Consider the following 12,991-nt stretch of genomic DNA (forward strand, 5'->3'; position numbering starts at 1 on the left):
CAAACTGTTCCAGACATGAGACTTGTCCAGGATATGTAGATGATATTCTTGTCTCCCAAGTTGACAGAGTCCATGTACTCAGGGTGAATCCCTGCCAGTGCTGGGTAATTGTCACATCTGGCTGACTGGGCTCCAGCAAGCACAGTGCTTACTAGTGTATAGATGCGTGGGTACCATTGAAGGAGTAAAGAGCCCTGGGATTTAGTTAAAAAGCATAGAATCTCTCCACTTTCTGACAAATGAGGAAGTAGGTGGAAACAGATCACTTGACAGCAAAACCAGGAGTAAGTCCTGCTTTCTAATTTCATCTCCATATTTATAAAATGCCTTTTCAGTGATTCTCAACCATATGACAAGTTATGTTGCTGTTTCTTTGCAGACATGTAGCAGTAGGTACATTTTTGTGTTTATATAGGCTAATGTCACTCTTATTTTTCTTGCTGGAAGGGCAAGATGAAGAAACTAAGAATGACCATTGTGGAAGGTTGTAAAATTGGCAAGTTACCAAGAAGACCAGAAGCAAGGATGATAAGGAATGGAAAGAATGGCTTACCTTTGGGAGGGTAGTACCACCTGTTAAAAAAAGAAACACCAAACTTTATTTTCTCAAAGCCAGTTCAGATGAGCATAATGCCTGAATTGAAATACATGAGCTGTCTTGCCAACAGATTGATGATTTTCTTATAGTGTTAGAGCTGGAAAGGCCCTCAGTTCAACCCCTCTGTCTTAGTCCATTTAGGCTGCTATAACAAATCACCATAAACTGGGTGGCTTATAAACAATAGAAATTAATTTCTCATGGTTGTAGAGGCTGAGAAGTCTAAGATCAAGGTGTCACCTTCTGTACCTTGTCTGGTGAGCGTCCGCTTCCTGGTTCATAGACGTCCGTCTTCTCAATGTGTCCTCACATGGTAGAAGGGGCAGGGGAGCTCTCTAAGGTCTCTTTTATTAGGGCATTAACCCCATTCCTCCCACAGGCTTCATCTCCAAATATCATCACATTGGGAATTAGATTTCAACATACAAATTGTGGGTGGACATAAACATTGTCTTCACACACACACAAATGGTAACGATGGGTGGTGATGGATGTGTTAATTAATTTGTGGTAATCATTGCACAGTGAATACATATATCAAATCCTTATGTTATACCCTTGAATATATATACGATTTTTATTTATCCATTAAATGTTATTTTAAAAGTTCAGTCTATAGCACTGTCATTTTACAAATGAGCCATCTGAAGCCCAGAAAGAATTTCATGCCTTATCCGAGGCACCCAGCTAGTGAGTAGGAAAATCACCACCAGAACCCAAGTATTCTGCCCTGGGGTCCTGTTTTTTTCCCTTTATACTGTATTGCCCCTTTGAGAACACAACTGATGGCATCAATATAATTTGTTCTTTGTTCTTTTGCTGGCTTCAGTATCACTGGCCAAGCCTAGTGATATATCTTCTGTGTCACTTAGCCAAGCCAAGGAATGTGGGAAAAAAAATTCAGATCTTGCCCTCAAGAAGTTAGCTTTTTAAATTATCTGAAAATGAAAAACAAAAAATACACAGATTAAACTTGCCCCAACTGTGGTAGTCTTTGGTGTAGGATTATAGCCATTAGTTCTTCTCTTTGGGCCTCTCCAAAAGTCATCCTCATTTTTTGACTTTCTTTTGGCCATACCATGTAGTTTACCAAGCAGTAAATCACGTGATTGGGTACAGAAGCCTCTGTATATGTAGTAGATGGGCTTCAGTTCCCAGTATAAGTGACGGTCAGCCTACCTTGCTGTTAAGGTGTAGGGAAGCTACAATATGACAGACAGTCAGGCCTTTCTGTAAAATTCCCTGACCTCCACCAGCTCTGCCTCATCAGCTCCAGTTTTGGAGCCACAGTACCAACACTTGCTCTGGAGTATCTTTCCAGTGCTAAACACTGATGGCATGAGAGCTCTGTGCTTTTGCCAGAGGGTCTCATCCAAGAACCATGTGACTTTTCCAAAGCTGGAGGTTTTTTCTGGGAGCTGGCAGGTGGACAGATTGTTAATAGATGAGCCATACAGTATTAGGGTACACATTTAAATCTGGCTTTTAAACACATTTGCTCATGGGACACCCCCTCCCCACACTTCCTTTCTTTCTGCTACACTCCACTTATAGGGTGTTTTAGTGATGAAGGAGGGAGGAGGATCTCATGAAATAACATAAAATGCTCAAAATAATATCATTACTTCTATTAATCCTCATAGCAGACATTAGAGATGTAGATAAGAGACCTCTATAGATGAACTAATTCTCTCATCTCCACCTCAGTCATTCATCCAAGTCAACAAGTGACAAAATAAATCAGATTGACTTCAGCTTTTTTTTCTTTTTTTTTTTTTTTTCAGGCCTCTTAGTGAAGAGGTAAAGTATGCAATGAAAATAACCAAAATCCAAGTAGAAAAGTAAAGGAAGGCAAAGAGATTGGCTGGTTCACAAATTAAATGATCATTTTTTGAATAACTTCCAATTCTTTTGTTGTTTTGACTAAGATCTGAAGCTTCAAATATTATGTGACCTGTAATAGTAATAGCAAGAGCCACAACAATAATAATAAGGAAGGAAAAAGAAGAAAATACTTTACATCTGCAATCTCTGAGAGGTTTCAAAGTACTTCTGTGTAAGTTACTGCATTCACTATCAAAGCAATAATGTGCAGTAAAACAAAATGCCTAATTCTCAGTTTTCATAGTGTAGCAATTAAGACTCACTGAGGCTCAGGGAGGGTCAGAAAGGTTAAGTGACCTACTCAAGGTCACAACTTTTACCTGGTAAAACTGAGATTAGAACTTGGCTATTGTAACTTTTCAGCTAGTCCTCTGTATGATGATACAGCAGAATGGAGATTTTTCTCAAAGGCCCCATGGCAGGCAGGTGGTAGGAAATAGAAATGTTTTCCTTCCCCACTTCACTTGCTAGTCTTTAACTCTGAATACTTTAGCCTCACCTGTCATCGTCTTATTTGACCATGTTTTGATCATATTTTTTATGTTTTCACAAAAATAATTTAAGTACTCTTTATTTTAGGATTTTATTCATGTTAGAGAGATTTCCAAAATGTCACACTGTATGGTGGAATGTCTTTCCACCAAATGTAATCTCTTAGGTTTATTCCTATGCAGGTAAAAAATCAGAAAAGCTATTAAGTTTATCTCAGTTTCTTCATATCATACTTAATGCCAATCACCCTGGTTTTGAGGTTGTAATGTAATTTTATTTCAATCCTCTTCTAAATCACTTTTGTTGAATTCATATTTTGTTAGGGAATACTATTATTTACTTTCAGTTAGAAAGACAGTTGCGTATCAGATTGAGTCTGCTTTTTTCATCTGTATTATAATTAATCAAGATAAATTTGAGGTGACTTTTTTACAAGTTTTAATATTCTTATCTATGTCTGATAATTTGTTAGAAGAGTGTAACTTGTTTTACGTTGTTCTCCTTCACTTTTTTGAATGTTTTGTTATGAAAAATTTCAAAACATGTACCAAATTGGAGCAAACAGCGTAATGGACACTCACATACCCATCACTCACATGCACTGTTAATTCTGTCCCTATTTGCTTTCTCTTTTTCTTTTTGCTAAGAGGATTTTAAAGCAAATTCCAAACCTTATGTCATTTCATCCCTACACACATCATTATGCACCTTTAAAATATATGGATCAAAGCCGCTACTGGTAGCCCCCTGGTCTCCCCTGTGGGAATAAGGGGGGCACCACAGGCCTCAATCCCACCCCTCCTCCTTCCTCCTTCCATCCTAATTCCTTCCCCTTTCCCGTCTCCCCCTCCCTCCCAACTGCTCCACAACAACATCATAGAATGTAAAAAAATAATATTAATTTTTTAAAAAATGAAATATATAGGTCATTTTTCAATAATCACAATGCTTTTATTACACCTCAGAATGAATAATCACTCCTTGATATTGTTGAATAATTAATCCATTTTCAAATTTCAGATTGTTTTGAAAATGGCTTTTTGCAGTGGGTTTGTCTGAAATTGGATCTAGACAAGGCCCACACGTTGCATGTGATCATTATATGTTCTTAATCTTCCTTCATCTAGAGCAGTCTCCCCCACCCTGTACTTTTCTTTTTTAATGTCATTGCCTTATTGAAGGTACTAAATCAGTTCTAGATGGTTTTGCATTCTAAATTGGTCTTTGTTTCTTCATAATGTCATCTGACTTGTTTCTCTACCTACCCCTCTCCCGTATTTTCTGTAAACTGAAAGTTGCTTCCAAAATCTTGATTTCATTCAGATTCAACTTTTTGGTAAGAACAGTTGGTGATTGTTCTGTGTGCTTCATGTCGCTCCCCATCAGGAGACACATGATGTCAGGTCGTCGCCCTTCCAGTTATGCTGAAGCTGATCAGTGGTTCAGGTGGTGACAGCCAGATCCCTGCAGTGCCATCCTCCCTACCAGCCTTCCTTTAATGGTTTCCTCTGTTGGTGAGCTTTGCCTCAATCAGTTCTTTCATTAGGGTTGCAAATTAGTGTTTAATCCTATCATAGCTTTCCACTTGTATTAGTTGAAATTCTTCTATAAGGTAGAACTTTCCCTCATTAACTAGGGCTATTTGAAATAGAGTTACTATGGGAAAAGCAGGATAAATTCTTCATTCTTTCTCTTTAATTGCCAATTTTCAAAGTAGAGATTTAGTGCCCTGGTTACCTCCAATAGGGATCGCTTCTTTTTCTTTTTGAGCACTGTTATGGACTCTTAGCTTTTTTGTTTGTTTATTTTAAAATAATATATTCAGTATATTTCAATAAATTGCCTTTTTTTTTTTTTTAATGCTCAAATCATCCCATCTTTGGCCAGTAAGAGCCCCATCATATTGGCCCCAATGTCTTTCTTTATTTTTATTTTTTTAGAGACTATTTTTTAGAATAGTTTTATATTCACAATCAAGTTAAGAGGAAGGTACAGAGATTTCTCATATACCCCCTTCCCCTCACACATACGCAGCCTCCCCCATTACCAACATCTCCTACTGGAGTGGTGCATTTGTTACAACTGATGACCTGCACTGACACATGGTTATCACCCAGAGTCCGTAGTATACATTAGAGTTCACTGTTGATATTGTACGTTCTGTGGGTTTGGACAGATGTGTAATGACATGTATCTACCATTACAATATAGAGATTGTTTTTCACTGCTGTAAAAAGCCTCTGTGCTCCACCTATTCATTCCCCATCCCCATCTTCCTTGTCTTTTTGATGTAAGCCCACAATCCTTTGGTAGCTTCTTTATTTTCTGGCACATTATCTTAAGCTTGTCTTGTACCTATCCTGTCCCAGGCCTGGAATCAGCCCTTCTTTTAGTGAGGAATAGTATTCAAAGATAACTAGGGAATATACATATATGTGTTTATATTTTTTAAAAGAAAATAAATCGTCAGTTTGTGCAATATTTCTAATTCAATTTTAACATTATAGGATTTTTACTTCTTCATTTTTCTACTTGATTCTTTTATCTTAGGCTGAAAATCTTGGTTCCCAAAACATCAACATAATTCCTTATTTATTTGCTTTATCCTATTGTATATTTAAATGACTTCAAAATAATAAGAGCAAATTATAATAACAATAAGCCTACCAAATGAGAATTTAGATTTCTTTGCAGCTCTCTATCCTTAGAATATATTCTGCCAAGGATGTACATTCAAAATGTTGTGTTTTAACATTAAGTTGAAATAATTCTTTTAACTATGTGGTTATATCACCTATTTGATAGTTAGGTTCATTCATTTTACTTTGTTTTCAATTTAGGGGATTTTTTTTCTTTTTATCTTACATATTTTTTAATTGTAAAATAGTTACAAGTTTCCAAAATGGAAACCATAAGAAGAGAGAAGAGAGAGAAGTCTCATGCTCATCATGGTCCCCTCACCTTTTTCCTCCTTCCTCCAGGGGCAGTCATTTCTGTTAGCTCTGTCCTTCCAGTGCTTTCTTTTCTAAATGTGAGCGCATATATGCACGCGCATACACACATATTTGTATTTCTCTCCCTTTCTTACATAAAGGTATTATAAACTTTCATATGCCTCAGCTTTCACTCCCCCACCCCCACTTAATAGTATGTCCTGGAAATTACTTCATGTCAGTGTATGGAGACCTTGTTCATTTTTTTTCAGCTGCATACTATTCTGTTATATGGATGTAGCATAGTTAATTCAGTAAGTCCCCTATAGATGGACTTTTGGGTTATTTTCAAACTTTAGTTATTAAAATAATACGGTGTGCATAGCCTTGAGCATGTGTCCTTTCATGTTTTTACCAGTGTATCTCTGGGACAGATCTCTAGAAATGGGATTACCAGGTGTTGTCAACCAGAGAAGCTCATTAGAGATTCTGTGCCTGGGGTTTTTACTGGGGGCTGGTCACGTAGGCAGCCTTTACTGGCACATACCAAAATTCCAGACTCCCAGAAGGAAACTAGGTATTCAGCATAAGCCATATTGTTTGTACAGTTAAGGCACAGTGCGCTGCTCTTATCAGTTAATGCAGGGAACCCTCCGAAAATCTAAGTTCCCAGACTCGGTGCCAGCTTTGTAAACAGCCTTTCAAAAGACAGCAGTCAGGCCTCCTGTGTTAACATTTTTTGCACAGCACCGTTTTCTTTTCTTCTTGATCTGTCCGTTCATAATTCCATTTAAATTTTGCCCATTTCTCTTCTAGGTTTGTGATCTTTTTCTTCTTGATTACACTTTTATTATTAGGGATTTGAACCCTTAGTAACATAAGTTGCAAATATTTTTTCCAATTCGTCTTTCAGATTTGCTTATTTGTTGTTTGTGTTTTTGAGTCGTAGCTTTTTCCAATCCAAGGTTACAAAGAAACTCTCCTATCTAGAACTTAAAAGTTTTCATTTTCTACATTTAGATCCCTAATTCATTTAGAATTGATCCTGGTATACAGTGTGAAATAAAGATACTACTTTTTTTTTCCAAACGGCTATCCAGTTTATGCCAACATTGTTGTTTTTTTTTTTAATCCATCTTTTCCTTATTCATTTGAAGAGGTACCTTTATCAGACATGTACTAAATTTCTATATGCTTTTGGATTTATTTCTAGACTTTCTATTCTGTTCCATTAGTCTATTTAGGTACCAATACCATACTTCTAATTAAAGATACTTTATAACATGCTTTAATATCTGGTAGAGCCAAACTCCGCCCATCATATGCCATATTATTATTTCTTCTTATTTATTTTCCCATATGGCCTTTAGAATAAAAATATCTAGCTCTAGAAAATAACACGTGTTGATATCTTTATTGGGTTCATATTATATTTATAAATTAATGTAGTGAGAAGTGATATCTTTATCATGCCGAGTCATACTGTTCAGTAAGACTGTATGTCCTTTATTTTGTTCAGTCCACTTTTGTGCCTTTCAGCACTGTCTTCAGGTTTTTCTCATGGGATTTGCACAATTCTTTTTGCATTTATACCTTTTTCTTTTCATTGTAAATTCCCCCATTTAATTTTGAGAAACAATCCTTAATGCTTACATGATAGATTTGATGTTGAAACCCGGCATGTGTTCATCGGTGACCAGTCAGGCCAAGTAACAATCCTCAAGCTGGAGCAAGAAAACTGTACCCTGGTCACAACATTCAGAGGACACACAGGTAAGATTAAAAGCAAAATCATCCCGTGCTGACATCACAATGATGTATCACCTGCTGCATTTTCTGATGTTCAGATGATGTGTTTTGAAAGCGGCAAAGTTACACATGATGTGCTTAATTGATTCTGAAGTGGTTCAGTCACATATAATGTCAAAAATGTTCCACATAATCCAAACAAAAGAGGAACCAGTCTATTTTGACAATGTCAGTGATTAGGTTCTTTGTTATTGCACTAAAGGAAGCCAGTGTTGGCACATGTTAGTAAGACATTGTTTGAAACCATGTGGCAACTGTTCAAACTGAAGGCCAAAAGGACAGCTGCTTCTGTCTGTCCTTGCCATTCTTGGAGTGAGAAGATGGTGCGCAAAAAAGATTCCCACTTCTAAGACAAATGAAAAGAAAAATTTACTCATCATGGGTAGCTAGGCTGTGTAAGAAGGGACGAGTTCTTCTTAAACGTTCCTTCCTTTTGGGTTCTTTTCAGTTTAAAACCTGAGGTGCCCTTTATGTTTCTGGTCTGTTCAGGGTCTTTTAAGCAAGTTAATATAAAATATTCACTCTTAGGCTTTGACAGACTTGAGTGGATGATCATGATGAATTTTTCACTAGTATTTTTTTTTTTGTCTTTTTCGTGACTGGCACTCAGCCAGTGAGCGCACCGGCCATTCCTATATAGGATCCGAACTCGCGGCGTGAGCGTCGCCGCGCTAGTGCCACACTCTCCCGAGTGCGCCACGGGGTCGGCCTTTTCACTAGTATTTTTAACATGCAGCCTTGACTCTAGAAAATGTTGACCCTGGAAAGTGAGTCACTGCCTGTTTTCATGGTTCATAATGGGCTTTTGTGTTTTCTGCAGACTGCCAATCCATGATTTAGTGCAGAACAGGGATAATGCTGAGTTTGAATGTCATGTAAGAACAAAAGTAGGGGAAAGAGGATTTAAAATTGGATAGTACCTAGACCATAGGGGATTTCCTGAAAGGAAAAAAATGGAATACTGGAATAAGAAACATACAGTAAAGAGAAAATTGAATCCAAGGAAGAATGTTCATGAAAGATCATCTTAATTATCTAGGCCTTTGGGAGGAAGAACACATAGAAACATCCCCTGTAGATAGGACCCCAGTCTTTTGCAGTCAGACTTCTCTTTTTAGCCTACAACACCCTAACCAAGCCTGTGTCTGGTAGAGACCCAGAACTGTCCCACCTCAGAAATCTTAAAGTTCTCTGTTTCACTCCTGACTTCAGTCTCCTCATCTTTCAGTCCCCTAAGCCCTCACTTCTCTTCACTTGCTCTTCCCCTGTTGAGGATTCTGGTCCTCTCTCCCTCCGTTTTCCTAGAGATCAGCCCCTGTGTTCTCTCCCTTCCCAGCGGTGCAGCACTGCAGCTGTATGCTTGCCAGCATTCTCAGTTCTGTGAGTGAGAATATCCTCCTTTCTTGGTAAGTCTGTCTGTGAGTCACACTAGCTGTCCACCTTTTCTCCTTGTGCACCAGCTGCTGGCTCTGCAGCAGGTCGAGCCACTGTGAGCCTTAGACCATCGTTACCACTGCAAGGTCGTGATTTCCTGTGCAGACCCACTGAGATGCCTCATAATCCCCCTACATGTCCTCAGTGCACTCCTCATGGTTCCCCAAACAGCTTTTGCAGACCTTCATCCACTCTCCCCAAGCCCCCTTCCTCAGCTCATCCCCAGCCTCCTCCTTCAAAAGCTATCAGATAGAAGGTTTTTAAAAATTTTATTTCTTGGTGCCGGCCCGTGGCTCACTTGGGAGAGTGTGATGCTGACAACACCAAGTCAAGGGTTAAGATCCCCTTACCAGTCATCTTTTAAAAAAACAGATAAATAAAAAATAAAAAATTTTATGTCTTGTCCATTCTATATCCCTCCCACCCCAACAAACAACCTTTTCCTCTCCTCCTCCTCATCTCAGTGCAAGATCCTGCCTTCCCTGGCCGCAGACTAATTCCAGGGCTCCAAGCCAAAACCGATTCCCTTTGTCTTCCTTTGACTAACTCTCTCTTCTCAATTTATTAACATGCTTAAGTTTCTTGCCTCTCGGTTGAAGAAACCCAAACCCTCTCAATCCCATGTCCTGTTCTAGTGATTTTCATCTTACTCTCTTAAGAGCAGTGCTTCCTTTTAAAAAAAAAATTGTGATAAAATATACATACCATAAAATTCACCATTTTAGCCATTTAAAAATGTGCTGTTTAGTTGCATCAAGTGCATTCACATTGTTGTCCAACCATCACCACCATCTAACACAGAACATTTTTTTTTTTTTTGGTGGTTGGTGCAGGGATGGAATCCTAGGCCTTGGTGCTGAGCTAACTGGCTGGCCCCGTCATGCAGCATTTTTCATCTTTCAGTGAAACTGAAGCTCTGCCTTCAGACACGAACTCCCCACTCCCTCCTCTTCCCAGTGCCTGGCAGTGATTGTTCTACTTTCTGTCTCTGTGAATTTGACTGCTCTGGGTAACTCATATGAGTGAAATGACGCAGTAGTCATCCTTTGGTGACTGACTGACGTCACTCAACATAATATCTCCAAGATTCATCCAGGTTGTAGCAAAAACAGCAGTGCTTCTTAGAAGAATATAATTTTCCCAGGAGCTTCAAATTCTTCACCTCTCATTTTCTTTCTGGCTCCCTGAAACCTAGTTTATCTCTATTACTCCACTTAAACTGCTCTCCCCGGGGTGACCAGTGGCCTGCATGGTTTAAACCTCATCGTTCTTAACGTTTCAGTGGCATTTTACACTGTGGCCATTCCTGCTTGCTACAGCTGCCTTCCGTTGGCTTCTGTGTCACTTTCTCTTGCAGTTTTCCTTCTGCATCTCTGCCGGCTCTTGCTTTGACTCCTTTGTGGTCTGTGGTATCCCAGGTTCTGCCCTGGATCCTCTTCTCTTTACACTCTCTGCTCTCCCTTGTTGATCTCAGCCACTACTCCCAACGACAGAAATAAAAGGCACAGTCGTCCTCCAATGACTGTCCACAAACCAGTGAAAGACAAAAGCTAAGCTGTGATTATAGTGCACGGTGGCAGAAGCGGGTGGGGAGCAAGCACCGAGTGCTTCCAGGAACACAGCATGGGTGCTAACTTGGGAGGAGGTGGGCAGTGGTCAGGGAAGGCATCCCCAGGGGAGATGTCTCTTGACTTGAGATCTTTGGGGGTAAGTAAGTGTTGAGTTCATGAAAACGAACTGCAATGTGTAATCCAGGCAGAGAAAACCATCATGATTCAAGGCATGGAGATTTGCAAGAGTATGGCTGTCCTGGGAACTGCTAGTCACTCTTTTTCAGCTGGAACAATGGGTATGAGGGAGGAGGAAGGAGGTGAGAGTGGAAGGGGCAGCCAGAAGGGAAGGAAAAGTCACTTCAGATCACTGAGGCTCATTTGAGCATTATCCTGACTTCAGTGAGAAGCCACTAAAGAGTTTGAAGCCAAGAAGCTAATCTGATCAGATTTTAACGATTGTTCTGGCAGTAGAGTAGAGATGCTGTTGGAAGGCTGGTAGGAAACTGTTCCTTGAATATGGGACAGTGGCAACAGGAAAGTGAGGAGTAGATGGACTCAAGGTGAAATTTAGGAGGTGAGCTCAGCTGGCCTGGTGATGGACCAGATGCTTCCCAGATTTGATTTAGTCAGAGGCAGCTTACAGCCTGACCTCTTAACTCCTTAGTCATCAGGCATTCCCCATATGGGGCTATAGGAGTCTTCTGAGTTCTGTATTTTTGCCTCTGACTGAAAAAGGATAAGTAGCTGATTCTAACCACTGTGTTGTCAGCCAGGTGTGGCTCAAGGATCTCTTCTTTTGTAGGTTTGTTCTAATAAAAGATGTTACCTTGGTATTGTATCTTATCTTTCTCAAGGAGTTTAAAGCAGTTTCATTTTTATCACAAAATATCTTTGAGGAAGTCAGGACATGGTCCAGGAAGGTCACTAACTAAGATGAAGGCAAATGTAGCAGGTCAGATATTTAACTTGTTACTGTTATTCCTAGAGAGCAGTGTCTGCCCATCACTAATCTGTTTACAGCACAACTCATTCATTCAAAGCTAGAGTGAGGACATCTGAGATTCCATGGTGATTCATACAGAGTGTTGAGTTCTTACTATGTGATAGGCCCATTCTGGGCTGTGGCAGGTCCCAAACTCAGCTGGTCACAATTCTGAGAAATGGGTTTTTATAAAGACCAAAGACTTTAAACCCAGATTTATTAAAGAGTGGTCTTCAGTCTCATCAGTTCACGTCCAAACTCAGAAGCAGCCAAGTCTTCAGTATGTATGTGGAATCATAGCCCTTCACCCCATAACTCTTTCTCACAGTACAAAAGGTCATATAAAAATGTGGGCTAAAAATGGAATCAGCCTAATAGTCATGCCCAGAGGCCAACACATAACATTTTCTATCCGTAGGGATTTAGGAAACTAGTTTTATGTTCTTATGCTCCCTCTGCTGGTTTTCTTTCTGGAGCTAAATATCAAGTATCATAGTGCTTTACTATTTCTGGATAAATTAGAATGTATTTCTTCTAAAATGTCATAAACTGACTTGAACAAAGGGGAAAAAAGATCCTGTTTTGACCATTGGAAATTAATAATATCAATAAAATAAAATCTTTTTATTTCTAAGAATTTTTTTTACTAGCATGCACATATATGAAATGGAGGGGCTTAAATGTAAATCTGCCAAATCATACTAATGAAAATTTAATATAGACATGTTCATTAGCTAAGAATTATTAAAAAGGAACAATGTAACTATAATAAAAAAAACTAAACAAACCAAGAAAGGCACGGTTCAACATAAATATGCAAGTTCAGATAATTAAATTGAGAACTTTAATTTTTGTTTACATGGAGACTTTCACACAGATCCTATTTCTATAAAGTGCAAGTTAGTAGATGTGAATTGTCATCAAGAGTCAGTCAAGCCGTCAGCAGTTTCTCTCTATGATGGATGCTGGGATATGTAGGTAGATAAAACAAGCATAATCCTTACCCTTATTGAACTTCCAGTCCAGAATGGAATACAAGCATTAAGTCAGTCATTACAGGTAATTCATCAAAACACAATGAGCATAGCAAGTGCTGGCAGCCTTGGAAGCAGAGGACAAGAGGACCTCTCCTTGTGCAAAAAGCTAAGGGGGCTGCCCTAGGAAGTGGTGTTTAAATAGCACCTTAAGGGAAAGAGGATTGACCCAGGTGGTGGGTACATTCCAGGCCCCAGGGACAGCAGCTGTGAAGCCTGGAGGGGAGAACATGAACAACCGCAGGAAGCAAACAGCCCATGCGAGAGCAGGG

The 12,991-nt window shown here is 39.3% G+C and overlaps 1 protein-coding gene across 1 annotated transcript in view; it reads left to right on the forward strand.

The window, feature by feature from the left end:
* The window catches only part of WDFY2 (WD repeat and FYVE domain containing 2), a 158,602-nt gene that overhangs the window by 116,920 nt on the left and 28,691 nt on the right, over positions 1-12,991 (forward strand). The window contains exon 6 of the mRNA XM_063102862.1: positions 7,568-7,680. Within this exon, the coding sequence (XP_062958932.1) occupies positions 7,568-7,680 (113 nt within the window). The remainder of the gene's footprint in view (positions 1-7,567; positions 7,681-12,991) is intronic.

The sequence above is a fragment of the Cynocephalus volans genome, chromosome 7 (genome assembly GCF_027409185.1).
Source record: "Cynocephalus volans isolate mCynVol1 chromosome 7, mCynVol1.pri, whole genome shotgun sequence".
In the NCBI taxonomy this organism is placed as follows: domain Eukaryota; kingdom Metazoa; phylum Chordata; class Mammalia; order Dermoptera; family Cynocephalidae; genus Cynocephalus; species Cynocephalus volans.